Source organism: Aegilops tauschii, chromosome 4, assembly GCF_002575655.3.
Source record: "Aegilops tauschii subsp. strangulata cultivar AL8/78 chromosome 4, Aet v6.0, whole genome shotgun sequence".
Taxonomy (NCBI): Eukaryota; Viridiplantae; Streptophyta; class Magnoliopsida; order Poales; family Poaceae; genus Aegilops; species Aegilops tauschii.
The window spans coordinates 135499363-135525484 of NC_053038.3; the positions used below are offsets into that span (position 1 = coordinate 135499363).

The 26122-nt window shown below is 43.8% G+C and overlaps 1 protein-coding gene across 3 annotated transcripts; it reads left to right on the forward strand.

The window, feature by feature from the left end:
- The first annotated feature begins 8698 nt into the window (after positions 1-8698).
- On the forward strand, positions 8699-14031 carry LOC109768382 (ribonucleases P/MRP protein subunit POP1). Of its 3 annotated transcripts, none has more exons than XR_005753839.3 (10): positions 8699-9523; positions 9957-10053; positions 10176-10292; positions 10371-10604; positions 11247-11365; positions 11456-11968; positions 12141-12249; positions 12441-13009; positions 13292-13512; positions 13607-13903. XR_005753839.3 is itself a non-coding variant. In XM_020327104.4 (10 exons), exons 1-10 carry the CDS (start codon positions 9114-9116, stop codon positions 13803-13805), a joined length of 2529 nt encoding a protein of 842 aa, XP_020182693.1. In that variant the 5' UTR covers positions 8699-9113; the 3' UTR covers positions 13806-14031. The 3 variants fall into 3 exon arrangements, 2 of the variants coding, with proteins under 2 accessions (XP_020182693.1, XP_020182694.1); XM_020327104.4 differs by having other exon boundaries at positions 13351-13512; positions 13607-14031; XM_020327105.4 differs by having other exon boundaries at positions 11468-11968; positions 13351-13512; positions 13607-14031.
- Positions 14032-26122: the final 12091 nt, after the last annotated feature.

A 26122-nucleotide genomic window follows, 5' to 3' on the forward strand; every position in this document is an offset into this window, starting at 1 on the left:
CGCAGCTGTCATTTGCATTCATTACTATTAATTTATATTGGGTATGACTATGACTGGATCTCTCTTACCATGAATTACAATGTCTAGTCAGTCCTTGATCTTTAAAGGTGCTCTGCATTTATGTTTTGCGGTCTCAGAAAGGGCTAGCGAGATACCATCTTGTTATATCATATCATGATTGTTTTGAGAAAGTGTTGTCATCCGAGATTTATTATTATGGCTCGCTAGTTGATTATGCTATTGATATGAGTAAACATGAGACCTAAGAGTTATTATGAATGTGGTTAGTCATAATCTTTGCTGAAAACTTGAATGCTGGCTTTACATATTTACAACAACAAGAGCAAACAGAGTTTGTAAAAGTTTTCCTTTATCACTTTCAGTTTATCAACTGAATTGCTTGAGGACAAGCAAAGGTTTAAGCTTGGGGGAGTTGATACGTCTTCGTCGTATCTACTTTTCCAAACACTTTTGCCTTTGTTTTGGACTCTAACTTGCATGATTTGAATGGAACTAACCCGGACTGACGCTGTTTTCAGCAGACTTTCCATGGTGTTATTTATGTGCAGAAACAAAAGTTCTCGGAATGACCTGAAATTCCACGGAACGTCTATTTGGAAATAATAAAAAATCCTTGCAAAAGATGAAGACCAGGGGGCCCACACCCTAGCCACGAGGGTGGGGGGCACGCCCCCTACCTCGTGGGCCCCCTGAAGCTCCTCCGACCTCAACTCCAACTCTATATATTTGCTTTCGGGGAGAAAAAATCAGAGAGAAGGATTCATCGCGTTTTACGATACGGAGCCGCCGCCAAGCCCTAAAACCTCTCGGGAGGGCTGATCTGGAGTCCGTTCGGGGCTCCGGAGAGGGGGATTCATCGCCGTCGTCATCATCAACCATCCTCCATCACCAATTTCATGATGCTCACCGCCGTGCGTGAGTAATTCCATCGTAGGCTTGCTAGACGGTGATGGGTCGGATGAGATCTTTCATGTAATCGAGTTAGTTTTGTTAGGGTTTGATCCCTAGTATCCACTATGTTCTGAGATTAATGTTGCTATGACTTTGCTATGCTTAATGCTTGTCATTAGGGCCCAAGTGCCATGATTTCAGATCTGAACCTATTATGTTTTCATGAATATATGTGAGTTGTTGATCCTATCTTGCAAGTCTATAGTCACCTACTATGTGTTATGATCCGGCAACCCCAAAGTGACAATAATCGGGACCACTCCCGGTGATGACCATAGTTTGAGGAGTTCATGTATTCACTATGTGCTAATGCTTTGTTCTGGTTCTCTATTAAAAGGAGGCCTTAATATCCCTTAGTTTCCGCTAGGACCCCGCTGCCACGGGAGGGTAGGACAAAAGATGTCATGCAAGTTCTTTTCCATAAGCATGTATGACTATATTCAGAATACATGCCAACATTACATTGATGAATTGGAGCTAGTTCTCTGTCACCCTATGTTATGATTGTTACATGATGGGCCGCATCCGGCATAATTCTCCATCACCGATCCAATGCCTATGAGCTTTTCATATTTTGTTCTTCGCTTATTTACTTTTCCATTGCTACTGTTACAATCACTACAAAACACCAAAAATATCACTTTTGCTACCGTTACTTTTGTTACTGTTACCACTACTATCATATTACTTTGCTACTAAACACTTTGCTGCAGATACTAAGTTATCCAGGTGTGGTTGAATTGACAACTCAACTGCTAATACTTGAGAATATTCTTTGGCTCCCCTTGTGTCGAATCAATAAATTTGGGTTGAATACTCTACCCTCGAAAACTGTTGCGATCGCCTATACTTGTGGGTTATCTGCGATGCCCGCCCTCCTCGACATCTTCATCAAGACGGTGCCACTCAAGCCGCCGCTCAAGTAGGCCATCTTCGGGCTACTCATCATATGATACAAGTCCTCCCTGAGATCGGGTCCCTCGACGTGATGCTCCCCAAGATCGCCAAGCTCCAGAAAATCCATTCCATGGCAATGGATTACAAGACCGAGTTCGAGCACGTGAAAGGGCGCGACAACAAGCGCAAGAACCAAGGGAGCAAGAGAAAATGCCTCCACAAGTGCCACGGCAACAACCTCAAGATGATGACGCCATCCGTCAAGCACAAGCACTCGAAGCACAACGCGCACTCCGTGAGTCCACCAGAGCCGTTGAAGAGCGCAACCGCCAAGTGCGAGAACAAGAGGAAGCTCTTCGTCGGGAGATACAGGAAGAAGCCGTGCATCACGAAGAACAACAAGAAAGGCGCAACCAAGCGCATATTCCTCGTCCTCCTCCACGACAAGAACGACACCAAGTGGAACAAGTGCTTCAAGACCCTCCTCCATGCCAAGAGCGACATCTCGAGGAACGAGCATTTGAGGACCTTCCTTCACGGCAAGAGCAACATCAACACTGCTACTATGATGAAGAACTCCGCTACGGCAAGCTCAAGTTCACCATGCCCAAGTTCTCCGGAAGCAATGATCCCGAAGAGTATCTCTCATGGGCCTTGAAGGTGGACAAGATATTCCGTCTTCACAACTATGACGAGGAAAACAAGATCGCCATGGCCTCCCTCGAGTTCCAAGACTACGTCCTCATTTGGTGGGAACAAGTGATTGAGCGACGACAAACAAGAAGCAAACCACCAATCACAACTTGGATGGAAATGAAGGACGTCATGAGAGCTCGCTTCGTTCCCACACACTACACCCGTGATCTCTTCAAGAAGTTGCAACTCCTCAAGCAAGGCACGAAAACGGTGGAAGAATACTAACAAGAAATGGAGATTGCCATGATACGAGCCAATGTCAAGGAAGACGACGAGCAAACAATGGCACGCTTCTTGAACGGCCTCAACCACCCAATCAAGCGGATTGCCGACTTCCAACCATACTCAAACCTTCTCGAGCTAGTTCATCAAGCGACCAAGGCCGAGCAACAAGTGCAAGATGACTTCAAATACGCAAAGTACTCGTCCAAGACCTACGGCTCCTACTCTCAAGCTCCCACGACGTCGGCAACTCCGACCTCAACTAGAGCATCACCAAGTACCGGCGACAAGTCAAGTTCCAAGCAAGCTACGCCTTCCTCGACTCGTTCTCCGGCAAGCACCTACAAATCCAAGACTCCCTCATCTTTGGCGCCACCGAATGACCCCGTCAAGACAAGTTCTTTCAAGTGCTTCACATGTCGTGGCCGAGGACACACGTCCTTCGAATGCACCAACAAGCGGACCATGATTTTCAACAATGATGGCACATATGACTCGATGAGTGAAGAAGAAATGGAAGCCCTTGAGCACGTGGCCATGCACCGGCGTGTCAACGAAGATGAAGATGATCAAGTGTTTTGTGACAATGATTCAAGTCCCTCTCTCTTGGTCTCTCTTCTTTGAGTTTCGGTCGGATTCGCATGAGAATTGGGTTCTGCCTCAGAAAGACATGTTATGCATTCTAGGATACCAAGGAGATGATCGTGAGAAGGAGAAGGTGAAGATTCGACCATCCATGGAGCAAGAGAAGGAAGGAGAGGCCAAGAAGAATGAAGGAGAGAGGTCCCTGGACACCCCGGGTGCCCGGACGGAAGAACCCCGGGTGCCAAGACTCAAAGACGAGGGAAGGACCAAACCCCCTGGACACCCCGGGTGCCTGGCCATCTCGGCCCCGGGTGCCCGGCCCCCACTTGGGCCTCGCCCAGCCCACCCGGGTGCCCGGCGTGCACCGCCCCAGCAGCATGCGGCCTCCCCGGGTGCCCGGTCCTCCTCCCTCCGGAGCCCCTGACCAGTCCGGGTGCCCGGTCGGTTCTACCCCAGGTGCCCGGACTCCTCCTCCGTGGCTACGCGTTTTAGGGACATTTTGGTCCTTTGTATCCCTCTTTCTCCAAGTTTCATCCCTAGCCTTTATATACTCTTTACCTAGCTCTTTTGGAAGGATAGCAAAGTATTAGATAAAACATTGTGAGCTTTGCTTCTTGTATCCCCTCCTCTTGGAGATCAAGACCCCTTTTGGGAAGAATCCTTGTGGATTACAAGACCTCCCAAGGGAGTAGATCATCATCAAGACCTCACCTCCTCTAGGAGTGGGAAGAACTTTACCTAGTGCTTGTTTCCTTGGATTGATCTTGTAATGTTGTGGATCTCATGTATGCTACTCTAGTGGATGTGATATTTGGGTTTGTTTGAGTGATTTGTGCCTTGTGTTCTTGAGTGTTCTTCCTCCTTTTCCCCCTCCAAGTGTGAAAAGATCCCCTCTAGGGTTTCACCCTACAACAGACGAGGAAGAGAAGAACGACAATTATCCCTTCTAGCATATGTGGGATGGAGGTGGAGCTTATTGGCGACTTAGGAATACGTTCATGTTGCCACTCTCCTCCAATGTCAATGTGCATTTGTAAAGTTGAATGGACGTTTGAGAATGCTATCTGTAGTTATTTGTTGCTTTGTGTCAATAGTATGTTGTTAGTTTACCCCACTCTATTGTAGTGTAAACATGAAAAATTTCATATTTATTGCAATGCACGGCGAAGATGAGGTCGACGTCATCTGGTTCTAAAGGAGGTGACTCCAGCGAGAAATGTCCCGCTACGGCAGGAAGCCGATCGTGAATGGGAGGTTCCGACCGAAAAATGGAAGGTACGTCGTTGGATGAGGTTTTTTGTGTTGAACCCGAGTGTTACAGATAACATTGCAGATAGTCTGTAGCAACGCACGGGCGTTCTGCTAGTATGTGATCCATATGACATGGAATTGGCATCACCGGTTTCATTTTTATAATATGAATGAATTCCATCTTTTACCTCCAAATTTTGCGTTTGTGGCAGATTTTACCTGACTTAGCAAAAATTCTCAAATATTACTCGGTTGAATCAAATATGTGGCACATTTTATCCCATTTAGTTTTCCTACCATTTTGTTGTTGACTGTACTTGTCATCTGTGGTTTATTTTTCTTCCCCGGTTTCTTTTGCGTGGAATAAACCGGACCGGCCAAACCTAGCCTGGTCCTTACCGCGTCGGACGGACGACTCCGTCCATGTCGACCTGGTTCACTTGACACCACAATTTTGCATGCCGCTCCGGAAGAATATCACATGGAAAGCAACATTCTTAGAAAACTTTATGGAAACCACGTCTCAAAGTTTTGAAAAAAATCTAAAAAAAACAAGATGTTAAGACGGTGATATTCCTTAAAAAAAATTCAAGTTGAAACACATTATGAGATGCGATCTAGAAAAAATAAATCCAACAATGAATAGCGCATTTATTGTTCAACACTATTCAATTCAATGTTGATATTGTTTTTTCATATCTCGCGTTTTTACTTGAATTTGCGTATGGCAATAAAATATCAGCCTCTTTACATCCCATATTTCTTTGAGTTTTTTTTCAAAACTTCAAACATCGTTGAAGGCTTGAAGCTCCTTCTCCCATCTGCATTTGGTTCTTAAGTCTAGTTATTATCATGATTCCCGCATTTTTCCAGGCAAACTCCAATGTCCCTAAATTTAGTTTTTGGTCTTCCATTCTTAAGTTGCTCTCCTAAGCTTAATTAAAGACCATTCATTTTACCAACCCACAATATTTTGATTTTGGAGCACCCCTTGGTGTCCTACATGGTCATCTGTTTATAATTATCTTATAATTCTGGAGACTCATTTTGTATACCTTGCTAAAGTCGGATTTTTGGCTTCCTAGCCAAAAGCAGTGGAATCAAACCCATGAGTTGCAGTTTTTTCTCAACCCACTACTTCTATTATTCTAAATACTTCCACTGATGATGATTCTGCTAACGTCTTATGTTGGGATCTTATTCCTAATGACAGATGTAACTCTAAGAATACTTACAAGCTTTGCTTGCAGGATTTGTAGGTCTCCCCCAACAACCAACCCAAACAATTTCCACTCGGGTGAAGGACATTCTTATGCAGGTGTGGAAGCACAAGTACCTACCTCCTAGGGTTAACACCTTTGCTTGGAGGCTAATGAGAGAAGCTCTACCCACTAGCCTTAAAGCAGACAGGTACTCTTCTCACATTAGAAAAAATTATAGCAGGTGTGATCTCTCTGAAGATGAAATGCACCTTTTTTTCTAATGCCCTTTTGCCAACGCTGCCTGGTTCTTCCCTCCCTGGAACTTAAAATCTGATGAGCTTATTTCCAATCTGGATACTATGCATGCCATTATCGCATATCTTTTCTCTATGAACCACCAATATGCTTCTTTGCAAAATTTGTTCACCTTTTGTATGTGGGAGGCGAGGAATGATTTTCTCTTTCAGAGGAAAAACTCTCTTCCTTACCAAATGGAGAAGGCCATTACATCTTGCTGTGACTATATCTCAGAGCAGTCAACTCAAAAAGCTTTGCCAGGAGATATTATAAATGCATCTAATTGCTCTTTGCATGCCTTTGGTTGTTCCATTTCCTCTGATCTTTTGTTGACAGGTACTAAGGTTTTCTCTGATGCATCTTGAAAGAATTTTAAGATTCTTGTGAGAGGCAACTCAGAGGCTACAAGTCTTGGTGCTTTCATTCAAATCAAAGAGGAGCGTGCCACTAGAAGCTAAGGATCCATGCCTCCATGGACCTTGCCTCCTCTCCACTTGTCACAGAAGAGGGAGGACTCCATCTCATGGCAGCCATTGCAGCTAAGCTGGGGTGCAAGAAGCCACCTTTCTAACAGATAATGTGGCCCTGGCTAAAACTTCAGCTCTAAAGAATATCAATGCTCCCACTGTGCGTTGGGATATCAGGAAACACCTTGCGACATTCCACTCTAACTCCTACAACTATAGTGTAGGGATCTTTCACATTTCAAGAGACCTCAACAGTGTTTGCACATGATTGTGCTGATCAAGTGTTAATAGCAGCTCGCATGTCTTTGCATGCCTCAAACTAGCCAATTGGAAATCAAGGTTTCCTTACATTAATACACTTCTTCATCTTGATGTTCAGGATTTCAAATCCATGTTGTATACTATATTTGAGCTATGCTTGAATGAAATTTGGCGCCCTGAGTGCCTCCACCTTGTTAAAAAAAGCTAAACTAGTCCGTAGTGCAAATTAGAGAAGCTAGGAAAACCCAGCTCCACCCAAAAAGCGTACGTGCCTATGTCTCGCTTATGGCGAGACATATGGTTACCTCGCCTAAAGCAAGTGCTAGACTGGGCTGGCACAACACGTGTGAGGCCACATGCCTAAAAAATTGCTCATTTTTTTCTTCACATTTTTTGTTTTCCTTTGTTGCTTTATTTCCCAAATATTCTCTCTCTCCCTCTCTCTACACACACAAACACACATATTACAATTTTTTTACATAAATTCTTAAAAAATGTCAATCATGCATTTAGAAAATATTAAATGTGTATAGAAAAATGTTTCTGATGTATATGAAAAATGTGTACAACAATTGTATAATGTATATGAAAAAGTAGACATAAAAAAATATATTTTAAATTTTTTTATCATGAAGAAAATGTTAAATGTGTATAGAAAAAATATTTACGAAGTATACAAAAAATATACAATGTGCATGGAAAAAGTAGACAAACAAATACTAGTTTTCAATTTTTTAATCATGTATTTAGACAATATTAAACGTGTTTCCTGATGTATACAAAAATGTACAGTGTGTATGAAAAAATAGACATGAAAAATATGTTAAAAATGTTAATAATGTACTTGTAAAATGTTAAACATGTATCTATATAATGTTTGTGGTGTATACACAAAATATCCAATTTTCACGAAAAACAGACATAAACAATAATATGTAAAAAAATGTTAAACATGTATTTATAAAATGTTAAACGTGTATATAAGAAAATGTTACTTGTGTATACAAAAATGTACAATTTCACTGAAAATAGACATAAAAAATAGTTTGTCAAAAAATTAAGAATGTATTTCAAAAACATATAATGTTTATATAAAAAATTTGGATGTATAAAAAATGTACAAAGAAAACAAGTAAAATAAATAAAAAAGAAAAATAAACGTAAAGAAACAAAGGAAAAAAAGCAAAGCAAAAAAGTCAGTAAAAACAAAGTAAGAAAAAAATGAGAATGTTTTTTTTGGTGAAACCATGAAAGAAACCAAGAAAAACAATGAAAAAATAAGAAAACTTAAGAAAACAGGCGAAGAAAAAGAAAAACAGAAAACAGACCAAACCACTACGTCGAACGATGGAGTGACCGCTAGCGATAGAGCGACCTGACTAATGGACCGGCCCTATAGGTGAGATGATGTTATACTCGCTATAAATGATATATAACATCAACTAAAAAAAGAGAGCAAGATATAGCATTCGTGGAGAAAAAGCATTGCCACCATCAAAGAAAACAATTAGACAGTCCACTCATGTACAAAGGTGGTCAAATGGGTCGGTCCTGGCGTGCTGGCCCTGGCCCGACATGTTTATAATCAGGTCATGCTGGCATGTGGCCCGCCTAGGTTGTGCCTGCGCCACGAGCGCCGGCACAACCCGTATACCTTTTTATTTTATTTTTCAGATTTTTTTTATAGATTAGCCCCCCAAACAGTCGAAATAGGCCCAGAAACTACTGCTGGGCTCAACGTGCCACGTTTCCTTCTGTGCCGTGTCTGCTGGGTGGGTCAGGGAGCGCGGCACGAGTGCCGGCCCGCACGGCCCGTGTATTAGAGGCGTGGCTGGGGCGTGCCGTGCCGGGTCTGCTCGTGTTTGTACCCTCCCTCGACATCTCTCCCTCTCGAGTCTCGGACCCTCCGCAAGGCTCAGAGCCGCTGATCCCGCCCCCGCGCCCGGATCTCCCGATCGCCGGACGGACCCACTCCTCCGCCGGCAGATTCGTCCATCCGAACCTCTTCCCCGCTGGAGCCCGTACACCCGAGACCCCGCCGCCAGCGAGGAGCAGCGACCCCATCGCCATTGACGCCCGAGACACCTCGCCCGAGCCATTGACGCCTGTTTGCCCTCGCCTTTGTACAGGTTGCCGAATTGGGCTGGTCCCAGCCGGCCCAAGCTGGCGCTGGGTGGAGCGAGAAGCAGAATTTACAGAGTTGGAGGAGTCGGGAGAGGTTCCCAACAGGCCCTAAACTCTCACAAACCCTTCCATTCCAGTAATGGCTGGCGGCGACGCGGTGCCCCCGCCACCGCGGCAGCTCGAAGTTCGGCGCTTCGCGTCTGACCGCGTCGGAGAGCTACGATCCCTGCACGCGGCCGTCTCAGCTCGCGTCGACGGCCGCTTCCAGCAGCCCCGCTCCGCACGCCGCCGCACCACGGGGCACCTCCCCTCCAAGCGCCGCCGCGCAAGCAGAGGTGCCGCGGCAGGCCAGGCTCCTGAGGAGGGTAACCCCTCGGCGCGTCAGTCGAGGAGGGTGAGGCGCCGGCAAGAGCTAGCTGGCAACCCTGCGGAGGGGTTCTCAGTCGCTGGCGACGGCGCGCGGCGGCTGCGCACCCACCTATGGCATGCCAAGAGGTTCACCATGGCAAGGCGGTGGGGTTTCGTCTTGCCCATTGGCTCCCATGGGAGGTGAGTGCCAAAAGAGCCCTTCCATTTGTGTTCCTCTGCTCAAACCGAGAGAGGAGATGAGATAAAGTTTTCTACGCTCAAGTGTTAATTTATTTGGTCGGCGTGCTCAAAGCAGTGTCAAATTGGTAGTGTTGATTCATAATGAAAGGCGATCCTTTGTAATTCTCTTTTCTGAAACAGCGTTTTTGGTTAGCAAAAGGATGTAAATTGCTAGCTCATCTGAGTGACAAAAGGCAAAGCTTGTGTGCAAATCATTACGTGCCAGTTCCATTATTGTGTGGAGTAGAATGTAATAGGCTGTACAAGTTAGCAGTGTTCCTGAAATTAATCTTACATCCAGTTGACTAACTTCACAAATTGATTATATTTTACGAACACTAAGACTGTATATGTGGATTTAAATGAGTAACAAGGTCAGCATCCCATCTTGCAGCGGGAGGGGTTCAAGGGCAGTTCTCAAGCGGTTGAAAAATGGAACAATTGTTCATGATGCTAGCTACTTCATTCCGATTCAACTAGACGGTCCAGAGGTGGAAGTTCCTTCTTCTGTTGCTAGCCTGTGCTTTATATCTTGATTGTCTTTATTACCAAATACCGACTGACATTTGTAATAGTTTAACAAACTAATCTTGTTGCTGGCTAACTTTTGTAGGACTCCCTATTATCCATTCTGGGAATGGTTATTTGTCCATCTCCTGCAGATAAAGCACCTGACTTAAAGCACCTACAAGATAAAGTTATGCAAGGTGTTTGCATTGAGAACGCTATGGTATTTGCATATTTACCACAGAAAGTGTAGTTAGAACAGTGTTTGGAATGACAAATGCGGCTTAATTGGTCTTTCCAGCTTCGGCGTGCTGGGTGTCCCCACTCTCATGTTGTTGGACCAGTGACATACATGTGGCGGCCATTCTCAATAGGGAGTAGCAAATTGGAGGCCAAAGAAGCAGATTTGTCCAATTCTGAAACTAGATTTAGTCAAGGAAGCTGCAGTTCATCACAACGGCAATTATGGATATGGATTCATCCTTCTATGCTGGATGAAGGGCTGGATGCAATAAGAATTGCATGTGACAAACAGGTGCTTCATCTATTTCTGTAGAATCAGAATGCTCGCTTTTCTTTGTGTGCTCTTTGTCTATCCTTTCTGTTTTGTTTATCTTACCTACATTCAGTTGACTAAAAGGAAACCTGTCCATTTTCTTTATATTTAAAGAGTTGAATGTCCAACATTTATAGCATACATGTCAATACTGGGGTCTAAGACAAACAACAGTAGAATAACTCTTGCCATATCTCATGATTTATATGCGAGTCTCCCTGTCCAAGTATAACCATGAGTTCACATGCTATTATTTAACCAGAAGATACAAGTCAATTTTGTTGTTTCATCATTAAAAGAACATTAGCAGAGCCAATTCCATTGTTTCATGATTTTAACATAAAGTTAATAATTGAACAGTTCTTAAATTCTACTGAGGGACATCCATCTGCTTAGTATGAGTATCTTGACACTCCAAAATTATCTATTCTTATTATCTGAAAGGACAAACCTATCTGCTGTTGGTTTGCTTAATTTATTTTATGCAACTCAGGGCTTACTTCTCCATAGCAATTATAAAAACAAATTTCTTCCGTGTAGTGACACCATCCTTACTCTCTTGCCACTATTAAATATGTTGCCTCACATATCACCAAAAAAATATGTTGCCTCACATTGCAGATGCAAGATTCTGGTGTTCTGGTCAACTGTTGTTCACTAGAGGGAAAAATTGCAAGATTGGAAGTCATGGGATGCAAGGCTATGCAATCTCTTAAGAGTATATTGCACCCAGTTAGTAAGTAAGTTGTTCTTTTTCCTTTCTTTTTTGCATTTATAATAATTATGTCTAGGCATACTAACGTACATTTTTCTAACGAGAGCTATTGAAGTATGATCAACAGGATACTTGATACAAGTGATATGTGTAAACCAACTGATCATTCTCTGTATTCCTCTACTGGCCCTCATGTTTTGGAAGCATCTGTCATCGATCATGCTGAGATTCTTCAGCCTGGCGCTATACTGTCCATGATAGTTCATGACCCCAGGGAGGTTTCATCTCAGGGGACAGATTCTCCTTCGGAAACAGTTACGAACCAGGAGAACAAACTTTTGGAGGGGGGAGACCTGGAGGCACCATCCGAGGAGAGACACATATTCTCATCGATGCAAATGCACTCTGGAAGGCATGATTTGCTCCTTTCTGACTGTAGAGAAATGTGGGATTCTGGCGGTAAGATAAATCCCCCACTGGCAGAGGAGATCCTTTGTATGGAAAAACACCACAGACGTATAAATTTTTTCTGCCTGGATTCTGAAAATGACCAAGGACAAGCAACTCAAGCGAATGATTGCTTCAGTCGATCCTGCCCTGTTATTCTTCTGAAACATGCTAAAGAAAGGTTGGTACCCTCGGGTAAATCCAGCATTTTTTATCCGTTTGTTTAATCTTCTTATTATAGGGTTTTGCTATTTATATTACATCAGCATGTTACCCCCTTTATTTGAAGATATCTTATCGCTTCATGTTCTCTCTTTGAGCTAATTGCTGTTTGACGTTCAATGAATGTACAGGTGGTCCATTATCGTGCCTTTGAGCTGGGTAAAGCCTTTTTGGCTCTTTCTAGTATCTCATGGTGCACACGCGATTGGCTTAAGAGAGAGACGGTGGATTGCATCACAGGTATTGTATATGTAATACGAGGTTCTTATAATTGTTATTGCCTTTGCTGAATTAGCTTCCTTATAGTTTTGTACTTCTACGGCATCTGTTACTATTCAGTATTTTGCATTAAGGAGAGCAGTGGTGATTCCGCTTCCATTGCTCATTTGGATATATCTTCAATATTAATACACTGGCCATCCTTTTTGCAGTTAAAGATACCATGCTTCCCTTATGATTACCCAGACAGCAAAGCATATTCATCATTTATGACAGAAGAGGCTGCTGTTTTTGATAAAGCAGCTGAGTACCGCCCTGCTGCCAAGAGACCTCCAAGAGTTCCTGTACCTCCTTCATGGCATCATATCATGGCTAATTTAAATAAAGAAGATGGCACGGTGAGATGTCTTGAAGTAGATGACTTAAAGCCTTCTGATACGGTGTTACCTGAGTGTTTCTCATTAAATTCCAACTGTGGAGATTCTGGATCATCACCGACAACTGTCATTGCTTCATTCCAACTCTTTGTGCTGAGAACCATTCAAACGTTGAGACGTTATGTGAAAGAACTTGATATGATGTCTTTGAGTTCTTCATCTGAGATGGAAATCGATATTGATGAACCCAAATTGGCTTCTGGTGGCACTGTTAAGACACCATCTCCTGTAAATGGATTATACCTTGTAAGGGTCCTGATTCGAGTGTTCAAGGAAGGTTTCTTTGAAGATGGCGCTGTAGTTTGTGCCCCATTTTTATCAGATCTTACAGCTTGGAAAACCAGGTACATATCTGTAAGCTTTATATTTGCTGATGGAGGTTTGGACATTGGAGCTATATTAAATTCTTCCAAAAAGAGTATATTGAGTAGGTGTAGACGTGCAGGCAAGAAAATTCTGATTCACATATACAAGTCATGCTTTTTAACATTCATGCTGCCCTTATTTTAGATAGTTCACAGTTATCTTATTTAGTAGAGTGTGGTTTCGTTTTCAAGAAAATCCGTTTGCTACTCTTCTTTTAATCGAAAACATTTAGTTCTGTACCCCACTGCTTTCTTTTATAGGAAGGAAGCGGTGAATGAATCTGTTCAAGAAAAGTCATCCATTTTCGTGATTGTTACAGATCAGAGGAGGATGAGGAACAATGTCTAGAAAAATGGAAAGTCCAGCTCCCACAGTCCCATATCAGTTCTTATTTTCCATGTCTGGGTCCCAAAGATGACACCACAGGGAAAGCATTGAGATGGCCGATAGGTTTTGTCACGACTGGTTTCATACATGGAAGGTTAACACTTGCTCTCCTTGTCAATTGGCACATGTCAGTGTTATGCTGTCCTGTCTAATGAACACTCAGCCTGCATCTGCTTTAATTATGGCAGCACTGGGAAGGATGGTGCTGCGGTTGCGTTCTGTGATGCAAGGCTTCTGGCGGCGTTGCGGCAAGAGCAATGGAATGAAAAGAGTATGCTGGGTCAAGAGATCTGTGTTCTTGTCAGGAACGCGAGATCAGCGGCGTATAGACGGGCACTTGCCACAGTTGTTCTGGAGCAGCAGAAGGAAGATCTAGAGTTTCTGTAGTCAGCAATATCCCATCTTCCATTGCGATGAACTTGCTGCAACCATGGCTATATAGCATGGTAATTTTGCTAGATGCATGAAAGCAAATTTTTGCAACATGTCTGAGTTGTCAGATTTTTTCTTGAGGGGTGTTCGAGTTTTTTTTTCTCTTTGAGGGTTTGAGGTGTGTAAGTTGTTTGATAACAAGTAATCTGATTTGCGTCTAGTGGTAACACATTGTTTGGCCCCTCCGTGTGTTATGGTCGACAGCTCGGGTCTGGGCCCACATGTTATTGAGAAAACTGCGTCTCTCAAAAAATGAAAAAGAAAATTGCATGCATGCTGCCTATTTAGGAAAACAGCACATTGTTCTCCCAGAAAAGATGTTAAAAAAGGATCCTTATTATTTAGCAAAACCGGAGATTGTAAAGCTCCCGCCTTCTCTTTCGGCTCCTTTCTTCACGGCAGGCTCGTAATTTTACAGGATCAATCAGTTGAGATTAGCGGCTACTGTTCCAGGGAAAATGCAAGACCGGCGCCACCTCTCGTTCCCTCCCTCGCTCGCCATTCAAATACCTTCCAACCTCTTGCTGACATTTCATCCCACCGCCACACCACCACTGTCCGGTTGATTGCCATGAGAGCCCAGCTCGCTCTAGCGCTTCTTCTCTCCCTCGCGGTTACCTCCACCAGCCCCCTCGCTGTCGCCGACGATCTTGACTATGGTGGTGGAGTGAAGAAATCTGATGCCGCCTCGGACGTCTCCGCCAGTGCCGAGACGAAACCCGAGGCCGACTCCTACGTCCCCGCCAGCGTTGAGAAGAAACCCGAAGCCGTCGCAGCCCAGAATAAACCCGAAGCTGCCTCTGATGTCTCTACCAGCGCTGAGAAGAAACCCGAGGCCGACTCCTACGTCTCCGCCAGCACCGAGAAGAAACCTGAAGCCGCCTCTGACGTCTCCGCCAGCGCCGAAAAGAAACCCGAGGCTGCCTCCGACGTCTTTGCCAATGCAGAGAGGAAACCAGAGGCTGACTCCTACGTCTCCGCTAGCGCTGAAAAGAAACCCGAAGTCGTCTCCGCCAGCGCCGAGAAGAAACCTGAAGCCGCCTCCGATGTTTCCGCCAGCGCTGAGAAGAAATCCGAAGCCACCCCTGAGAAGAAACCTGAGGCCGACTCCTACGTCTCCACTAGCGCCGAGAAGAAACCTGAAGCTGCCTCCGACGTCTCCGCCAGCGTTGAGAAGAAACCCGAAGCCGCTCCTGAGAAGAAACCCGAGGCTGACTCCTACGTCTCCGCCAGCGCTGAGAAGAAACCTGAAGCCAACTCTGACGTCTCCGCCAACATCGAGAAGAAAACCGAAGCCGCCCCCGAGAAGAAACCTGAGGCAGAATCCTATGTCTCTGCCAACGCTGAGAAGAAACCCGAAGCCGCCTCTGACGTCTCTGCCAGCGCTGAGAAGAAACCTGAGGTCGCCACTGACGCCTCTGCTAGCCCTGAGAAGAAACCTGAAGCCGTCTCCGACGTTTCCGCTAGCATGGAGAAGAAACCCGAAGTCGTCGCCGACTACGCCGGTGCTAAGAAGAAACCTGATGTCGCCCGCGACAATGTTGTTGTAGAGAAGAATCCGGTAAGCTCCTCTGGCTATGCCGACATGGAGAAGAAACCTGAAGGTGCCACCAAGGCCGCCGGGAAGAAGAAATCCGAGGTTGCCTCCGAGAAGAAATCCAAAAAAAAGAGCGAGCCCTCCCAATCTTCCACAACCGAGAAGAAACCCAAAGGGAAAAACGACCATGGTACCGAGAAGAAGTCGAAAGGCAAGAAGGACGCCTCTGGATACACCGGTGCAGAGAAGAAACGAAAAGCAAAAGTAGATTCCCCCAAGAAGGCTGGGGCCAAGAAGAAACCAGAGATGCTAAAGAAGGAAGAGCCTAAGAAGAATGACAAGCCCAAGTCGTCGGCGCCGGCCACAACTGATGCTTACGTCGCACCGAAGGAAGAGATGAAGAAGCCAGAAGCTGCCACGCCCGATACCTACACCGCACCAAAGGTGGAACCAAAGAAGGAGGAGCCAAAGGTACCAGCAGCCGACACCACCGATAGATATGCCGCGCCAAAGAAGGCCCAACCGGAGACGTCGGCGGCTCCAACATCTGATAGCTACACCGTGTCGAAGAATGCTCAGCCGGAGACACCGGTAGCTAGCACAACCGACAACTATGCTGCGCCAAAGACTGCCAAGCCGGAGACGGAGGCGGCCAGCACAACCGACAGTTATGCTGCGCCGAAGACTTCCCAGCCAGAGACACCAGCGGCCGAAACAACCGATGCCTATGCTGCGCCGAGACCGAGGCCGTGGAACAAGAAGATTGGCCATTTGCCCCCGCCGCACGTGTAAGTTCAACAGTTTACCTAGTTTCTGAGCGATCAAACAAAAGAACTTCCCCTCTCATCTCACTTGGGGAGCTACTATGACCGGAAAACCGGCCCACACTCATTTTATACCCCAATTTTCATTGTGTAACCGCTTACCCACAATGTACCACTTATGCAACTCTGTTTCCAGTTATTGTACTGTTATGTAAAGAGAACTCATGTACCTGTCATGTAAACAAACGGGTGTTATACCACTTTTTATTTTAAAAATAAAACTCATGTACCGTGCATGTATCACTTTTTATTCTAAAAAGAAAACTCATGTAACGTGCATGTAACACCGGATTAAGAATATCCAGCTTTCGTGAATATTTAGGAGATTGTTTCACAGAGTGCTGCAAATGCTTCACAGGAGTTCCATCATGTCACGGCTAAACATTCATCACGTATCAACTATTTAAGATCTACTGCTCGCATATATAATTTTGTTCTCAAAATTAGCATAGAGAAAGTTAATGTCTTAATCCATCCTCACAAGTTAATGTCTTATAACACAAAGAAAGTTAAATGTTTGCATAATTCCTTGGACCATGAGAGTATCTAGTTCCTTCATACTTGCTTCGTGAACTATAGGGTTTTCTAAATGTCAGCTGTAATAGGGTGGCTATTACGGTGGCTTACAGGTTCACGAAAAAGTATGACTAGGGACTAGATGGATAAAGACTTGGATTTGCTCCCCCGATGATGGGGAAATATTCTTGGAGCCCTCTCGGTGTTACGGCATTCATCATCGTCTGTCCAGACATAGTGTGATTTGCTCACACGGATGCTGGAACACGAAAACGAGAAAAAAGAATAAAACCAGTAATGAGGAAACTGGCATAGTGAACAAGTTGTTGATTCACGGGGATGCCAATAAATCTCACCTCAGGTTTTTGTAACATATCGCGAAGCAACAAGAATAGCACACGGTAACTAAATGTCAATATGGATATCCACGGTTCTGCTATTGATCATTGATCGGAAGATGTTCCGGTCATGTCTATATTTCATCGAACCTACAGGGTCACACACTTAAGAGTCATCTATGTGCTGAGTACTAGGAGGTAAGGATCTTGTGAGAAAGTCACCAGAAAAGTTTTGAAGACGATGAAAATGGTTCATAGAGAAAACAGGAAATGTTTCGAAGTAATCAGAAAAGTTTCCAAGAAAATCAGAAATACCATCAACCCGGAAATGTTTTGGAGTGTGTCTGAAATTTTCGGAGGGTTCTGGAAATGTCCTGGGACGTCCCAGAATTTTTTGGGAAGCCCCAAGGGGCATCACAGACAAAAGTACCAAGTGTTGGGAGGTGTTCCCCCTAGGGGGACAGCCTCCCCCTTTTTGTGGGTTGACATTTTGGAGGCGCCCCCTTTTGGTGGGAACTTGTTCGGGAGGGGGGGGGAGCCCCCCTTCGCGCCAAATGGTGGAGTGTTGAGAGGGGGCCCCCTTGGGGGCAGCCCCTCCATGGAATTTCGTCCAAGGTAGGGGGGACATGCTCCCCTTTTTTGTGGAGCTATGTTGGGGGGGGGGGGTTGGGTAGCCCTTCCTTACCTCCTCCATCCCCTCCTTCTCCTATAAATAGAGGAGGAGAGGATCTCTCCAAACCCACTCCAACTTGAGCCTTTGAGCTCATACCAAATGGCATGCAATGATCTGCCTTCTCTCTCTCTCCAGCTACTGCATGCAATAGTTTTGTAGCGCCGAAAGGCTGCTTGGTCTCCAGTAGCGATTAGTTCTGGATGGCGAAGTGATAACCCACAATTATAGGGGATCACAACAGTCTTCGAGGTAGTATTTTATCAAAATTTATTGATTCGACACAAGGGGAGCCAAAGAATATTTATAAGCCTTAGCAATTGAGTTGTCAATTCAACCACACATGGAGAGATAACTTTCTGGCAACAATTTATTAGTAGCACATTGATACGATATTAGTGATAGTAGAGTAATAGTAACAATAGCAGTAGTAGTAGTAGATGTTGGGGAACGTAGTAATTCAAAAATTTCCTACGATCACGCAAGATCTATCTAGGAGAAGCATAGCAACGAGATGGGAGAGTGTGTCCACGTACCCTCGTAGACCGAAAGCGGAAGCGTTATGTAACATGGTTGATGTAGTCGAACGTCTTCACGATCCAACCAATCCAAGTACCGAACGTACGGCACCTCCGTGTTCAGCACACGTTCAGTACGATGACGTCCCTCGAGCTCTTGATCCAGTAGAGGGTCGAGGGATAGTTCCGTCAGCATGACGGCGTGGCGACGGTGTTGGTGATGTGATCCACGCAGGACTTCGCCTAAGCACTACGCCAATATGACCGAGGTGGTAAACTGTGGAGGGGGGCACCGCACACGACTAAGGGACAATTGATGTGCCTTTGGGGTGCCCCCTGACCACGTATATAAAGGAGGGGGGAGAGAGGCTGGCGGCCAGGAGGGGCGCGCCATGGGGGGAGTCCTACTTGGACTCCTAGTCCAAGTAGGATTCGCCCCCCTTTTCCTTTCTTCCACCAGAGGGAATAGGAAGGAGAGGGAGAGGGAGAGGGAAAGGGAAGGGGGCGCCGCCCCCTCCTCCTTGTCCTATTCGGACTCCCAAGGAGGGGGGGGGGGGCGCGCAGCCACCCCCGTGGGCTTCCCTCTCTCTCCCTTTAGGCCCATGTTGGCCCAACACTTCCCCGGGGGGTTCCGGTAACCCCTCGGCACTCCGTTAAAATACCTGAATCACTCGGAACCATTGCGATGTCCGAATACAACCTTCCAATATATGAATCTTTACCTCTCGACCATTTCGAGACTCCTCGTCATGTCCGTGATCTCATCAGGGACTCCGAACAAACTTCAGTCACCAAAACACATAACTCATAATACAAATCGTCATCGAACGTTATGCATGCGGACCCGACGGGTTCGAGAACTATGTAGACATGACCGAGACACATCTCCAGTCAATAACAAATAGCGGAACCTGGATGCTCATATTGGATCCTACATATTCTATGAAGATCTTTATCGGTCAAACCGCATAACAACGTACGTTATTCCCTTTGTCATCGGTATGTTACTTGCCCGGGATTCGATCATCGGTATCATCATACCTAGTTCAATCTCATTACCGGCAAGTCTCTTTACTCGTCCCGTAATACATCATCCCGCAACTAACTCATTAGTCACATTGCTTGCAAGGCTTATAGTGATGTGCATTACCGAGAGGGCCCAGAGATACCTCTCCGATACACGGAGTGACAAATCCTACTCTTGATCTATGCCAACTCAACGAACACTATCGGAGACACCTGTAGAGCATATTTATAATCACCCAATTACATTGTGACGTTTGATAGCACACAAAGTGTTCCTCCGGTATTCGGGAGTAGCATAATATCATAGTCAGAGGAATATGTATAAGTCATGAAGAAAGCAATAGCAATAAAACTAAACGATCATAATTCTAAGCTAACGGATGGGTCTTGTCCATCACATCATTCTCTAATGATGTGTTCCCGTTCATCAAATGACAACACAATGTCTATGGCTAGGAAACTTAACCATCTTTGATTAGCGAGCTAGTCAAGTAGAGGCATACTAGGGACACTCTGTTTGTCTATGTATTCACACATGTACTAAGTTTCTGGTTAATACAATTCTAGCATGAATAATAAACATTTATCATGATATAAGGAAATATAAATAACAACTTTATTATTGCCTCTAGGGCATATTTCCTTCAGTCTCCCACTTGCACAAGAGTCAATAATCTAGATTACATAGTAATGATTATAATACCCATGGAGTCTTGGTGCTGATCATGTTTTGCTCGTGGAAGAGGCTTAGTCAATGGGTTTGCAACATTCAGACCCGTATGTATCTTGCAAATCTCCATGTCTCCCTCCTTGAATTGATCGCGGGTGGAATTGAAGCGTCTCTTGATGTGTTTGGTTCTCTTGTGAAATCTGGATTCCTTTGCCAAGGCAATTGCTCCAATATTGTCACAAAAGGTTTTCATTGGATCCGATTGATGTCTACTACACAACCTTCTTCTTGTAGACGTTTTTGGGCCTCCAAGTGCAGAGGTTTGTAGGACAGTAGCAAATTTCCCTCAAGTGGATGACCTAAGGTTTATCAATCCGTGGGAGGCGTAGGATGAAGATGGTCTCTCTCAAACAGCCCTGCAACCAAATAACAAAGAGTCTCTTGTGTCCCCAACACACCCAATACAATGGTAAATTGTATAGGCGCACTAGTTCGGCGAAGAGATGGTGACACAAGTGCAATATGGATGGTAGATATAGGTTTTTGTAATATGAAAATATAAAAACAGCAAGGTAACTAATGATAAAAGTGAGCACAAACGGTATTGCAATGCTTCGAAACAAGGCCTAGGGTTCATACTTTCACTAGTGCAAGGTCTCTCAACAATGATAACATAATTAGATCATATAACTATCCCTTAACATGCAACAAAGAGTCACTCCAAAGTCACTAATAGCGGAGAACAAACGAAGAGATTATTGTAGGGTACGAAACCACCTCAAAGTTATTCTTTTCGATCAATCCATTGGGCTATTCCTATAAGTGTCACAAACAACCCTAGAGTTCGTAGTAAAATAACACCTTAAGACACAAATCAACCAAAACCCTGATGTCACCTAGATACTCCGATGTCACCTAGATACTCCAATGTCACCTCAAGTATCCGCGGGTACGATTATACGATATGCATCACACAATCTCAGATTCATCTATTCAACTAACACAAAGAACTTTAAAGAGTGCCCCAAAGTTTCTACCTGAGAGTCAAGACGAAAACATGTGCCAACCCCTATGCATAGATTCCCAAGGTCACGGAACCCGCAAGTTGATCACCAAAACATACATCTAGTGAATCAATAGAATACCCCATTGTCACCACGGGTATCCCATGCAAGACATACGTCAAGTGTTCTCAAATCCTTAAAGACTCAATCCGATAAGATAACTTCAAAGGGAAAACTCAGTCCATTACAAGAGATAGAGGGGGAGAAACATCATAAGATCCAACTATAATAGCAAAGTTTGCGATACATCAAGATCGTGCCAAATCAAGAACACGAGAGAGAGATCAAACACATAGCTACTGGTACATACCCTCAGCCCCGAGGGTGAACTACTCCCTCCTCGTCATGGAGACCGCCGGGATGATGAAGGTGGCCACCGGTGATGGATCCCCCCTCCGGCAGGATGCCGGAACAGGGTCCCGATTGGTTTTTGGTGGCTACAGAGGCTTGCGGCGGCGGAACTCGCGATCTAGGTTTCTTTTCGGGGGTTTCTGTATTTATAGGAATTTTTTGCGTTGGTCTCACGTCAGGGGGTCTTCGAGTCATCCACGAGGCAGGGGGGCGAGCCCAGGGGGGTAGGGTGCGCCCTCCACCCTCATGGACGGCTCGGGACTCTTCTGGCCCAACTACTTTACTCCAGGGCTTCTTTTGGTCCATGAAAAATCCACAAAAATTGGCAGGTCAATTGGACTCCGTTTGGTATTCTTTTTCTATAAACTAAAAAGCAAGGAAAAAACAGAAACTGGCACTGGGCTCTAGGTTAATAGGTTAGTCCCAAAAATCATATAAAATAGCATATAAATGCATATAAAACATCCTAGATGGATAATATAATAGCATGGAACAATAAAAAATTATAGATACGTTGGAGACGTATCAAGCATCCCCAAGCTTAATTCCTGCTCGTCCTCGAGTAGGTAAATGATAAAAACAAATTTTTTGATGTGGAATGCTACCTAACATATTTACCAATGTAATCTTCTCTATTGTGGCAAGAATATTCAGATCCATAAGATTCAAAACAAAAGTTTAATATTGACATAAAAACAATAATACTTTAAGCATACTAACAAAGCAATCATGTGTTCTTAAAATAACATGGCCAAAGAAAGCTATCCCTACAAAATCATATAGTTTGGCTATGCTCTATCTTCATCACACAAAATATTTAAATCATGCAAAACCCCGATGACAAGCCAAGCAATTGTTTCATACTTTAGTATTCTCAAACTTTTTCAATTTTCACGCAATAAATGAGCGTGAGCCATGGACATAGCACTATAGGTGGAATAGAGTGGTGGTTGTGGAGAAGACAAAAAGGAGGAAGATGGTCTCACATCAACTAGGTATTAATGGGCTATGGTGATGCCCCATCAATAGATATCAATGTGAGTGAGTAGGGATTGCCATGCAACAGATGCACTAGAGCTATAAATGTATGAAAGCTCAACAAAAGAAACTAAGTGGGTGTGCATCCAACTTGCTTGCTCACGAAGACCTAGGGCATTTTGAGGAAGCCCATTATTGGAATATACAAGCCAAGTTCTATAACGAAAATTCCCACTAGTATATGAAAGTGACAAAATAAGAGACTCTCTATCATGAAGATCATGGTGCTACTTTGAAGCACAAGTGTGGAAAAAGGATAGTAGCATTGTCCCTTCTCTCTTTTTCTCTCTTTTTTTTGTTTGGCTTCTTTGGCCTCCCTTTTTTAATTGGCTTCTTTGGCCTCTTTTTTTATTTACTCACACGGGACAATGCTCTAATAATGATGATCATCACACTTCTATTTATTTACAACTCAAGGATTACAACTCGATACTTAGAACAAAATATGACTCTATATGAGTGCCTCCGGTAGTGTACCGGGATGTGCAATGAATCAAGAGTGACATGTATGAAAAAATTATGAATGGTGGCTTTGCCACAAATACGATGTCAACTACATGATCATGCAAGGCAATATGACAATGATGGAGCGTGTCATAATAAACGGAATGTTGGAAAGTTGCATGGCAATATATCTCGGAATGGCTATGGAAATGCCATAATAGGTAGGTATGGTGGCTATTTTGAGGAAGGTATATGGTGGGTGTATGGTACCGGCGAAAGTTGCGCGGCACAAGAGAGGCTAGCAATGGTGGAAGGGTGAGAGTGCGTATAATCCATGGACTCAACATTAGTCATAAAGAACTCACATACTTATTGCAAAAATCTATTAGTTATCGAAACGAAGTACTACGCGCATGCTCCTAGGGGGATAGATTGGTAGTAAAATACCATCGCTCGTCCCCGACCGCCACTCATAAGGAAGACAATCAATAAATAAATCATGCTCCAACTTTGTTACATAACGGTTCACCATACGTGCATGCTACGGGACTCACAAACTTTAACACAAGTATCTCTCAAATTCACAACTACTCAACTAGCATGACTCTAATATTACCATCCTCATATCTCAAAACAATCATAAGGAATCAAACTTCTCATAGTATTCAATGCACTTTATATGAAAGTTTTTTATTATATCCCTCTTGGATGCCCATCATATTAGGACTAAATTCACAACCAAAGCAAATTACCATGCTGTTCTAAAGACTCCCAAAATAATATAAGTGAAGCATGAGATTTCATCTATTTCTTCAAAATAAAACCACCGTTGTGCTCTAAAAAGATATAAGTGAAGCACTAGAGCAAACGACAAACTACTCCGAAAGATATAAGTGAAGATCAATGAGTAGTTGAATAATTATGTAACTATGTGAAGACTCTCTAACATTTAAGAATTTTAGATCTTGGGATATTATTCAAACAGCAAGCAAAACAAAATAAAATAAAATGACGCTCCAAGCAAAACACATATCATGTGGTGAATAAAAATATAGCTCCAAGTAAGGTTACTGATGAACGAAGACGAAAGAGGGGATGCCTTCCGGGGCATCCCCAAGCTTAGGCTCTTGGTTGTCCTTGAATATTACCTTGGGGTGCCTTGGGCATCCCCAAGCTTAGGCTCTTGCCACTCCTTATTCCATAGTCCATCGAATCTTTACCCAAAACTTGAAAACTTCACAAAACAAAACTCAACAGAAAACTCGTAAGCTCCGTTAGTATAAGGAAATAAAATCACCACTTTTGGTACTGTTGTGAAATCATTCTAAATTCATATTGGTGTAATATCTACTGTATTCCAACTTCTCTATGGTTCATACCCTCCGATACTGTAGCGACCAGACCTCAAACAGTCTGATCTACTGTGCACCGGTGTCATCCCTGGATCAGTAATGCTGACACGCACAGTACTCGAAGGATTTATAACAGAGTAGCAATCACACACTTATTACATCGAGTGTCTCAAAAGAGAACTAAGTATGATAAATATGGCTTAAGGCCATCTAAAAACGATAACAGCGGAAGACTTGGAAGATAAGTGAGTCCATCAACTCCAACGGCATCACTGAGTATAAGACCACGACCTAAGGCACCTTACTCTTCGTCTGAAAAGTCTGCAACATGAAACGTTGCAGCCCGAAAACGGGTCAGCACATGGAATATGCTGGCAATATAACACATAGAGAGTAATGAACAGAATAAGGCTATACTACATGCATATTTGGCTGGTGGAAAGCTCTATGGTTACAGTTTTGCGAAAAGCCAATTTTTCCCTACCGCAAAGGAATAAATTTTTATTTAACTATCATGGTGGTTGTTTGAACATTGAGATGGTTGACAGCATCTCAATCCTAATTAAGAACGTGATTAACCCAATCAAATTAAATTAAGTAACATGGTGATGAGATTCACATGATAATCCAAGAACTAGATACTCAAGATGTCCATAACGGGGGACACGGCTAACCATGATTAGTTTGTACACTCTGCAGAGGTTTGTGCACTTTTCCCCACAAGACTCGATCTCCTCCGTTGGGATTCTCGCACTACATGGTGTTTGAGAAACGGATGACCGAGACACAGTCTTTCAGAAGCATTAACTCTAACCCCGGGTAGACAGTACCAACCTACATCCCCTACATCTGTTAGCCTACCACTTGAAGAGGTCATGCAACCTACTCAACTATGCTAGAGTCCATAATAGCTTGTGGCTGCACACGGAAGTTTCTAGCATGAATAATCTTATGATCCCTTTGAGCCTCGGTGGCGGTCCATAGGATAATCACATGGAACCCCGGGATTTCCAAAAATACAGGAAACACTGGATTCTCCAGGTGCCTCAATCCACCCAGATGTGAGTTTAAGTTGCCACCTTAAGTTTAACCATTAATTAACAATCTCACAACTGTCATGGAAAGATCTCTCAAACCCAATCCACGTCTACCAGCATAGCATAGCAATATGAGCAAACGTAGAAGTAACTCCCAAAGGTTTGATAACAAAACAGGTAATAGGTACTACCTCATCTACTTCCCGATACCCACAATTTAATCAGATCCTAATCATGCAATGTTTGAGGATTGGTCTAATGCAATAAAACTGGGTAGTAAAGAGATTCGAAGTAGCAAGCGGCGCACTCCGGGTACTCCATCGAAAACAAACAAGCATACAATAAGCACTCATCTAATGCACAGGTAAAACTCAAATAAAAGATCTAACCAGAAAATTCAACTTAAGAACTCCGGTTTGCAAAAAGAATCAAATCAAACGAAACAACGAAAGTCTAACGGCGAAAGAAACAAGCTTTTTTTACTAATCTGGATCTAAGTCAAATTTTACAGTAGCAAATACTTGTTTGAGTTGGTTAAATGGAAATAGAATTTCGAGACGAAACTCTAGGCGCTTGAATCGCCTGATTCCGATAAACGAGCAAAAAGTTATACTAGAACGAAAATCGGATCAGAAATCGCGATCTGGAATAATCGCGGAAAAATCCGAGAAAAAGAAAAACTGACGAACAGTTTATCGAACGAATGTTTGTTAACTATAACTAAATGATGAACGCGTTCGTTAAAACGAACGAACGAGCGAGCGCTCGCTAAAAGGACTAAACCAAAAAAAACCAAACCGATCTATAAAAAAAATAAACCAGGGTTTCAAAAAAAAAACTACACGGTTTTCCGGCGAAAACCGGCGCGACGGCTACCTCGGGTCGGG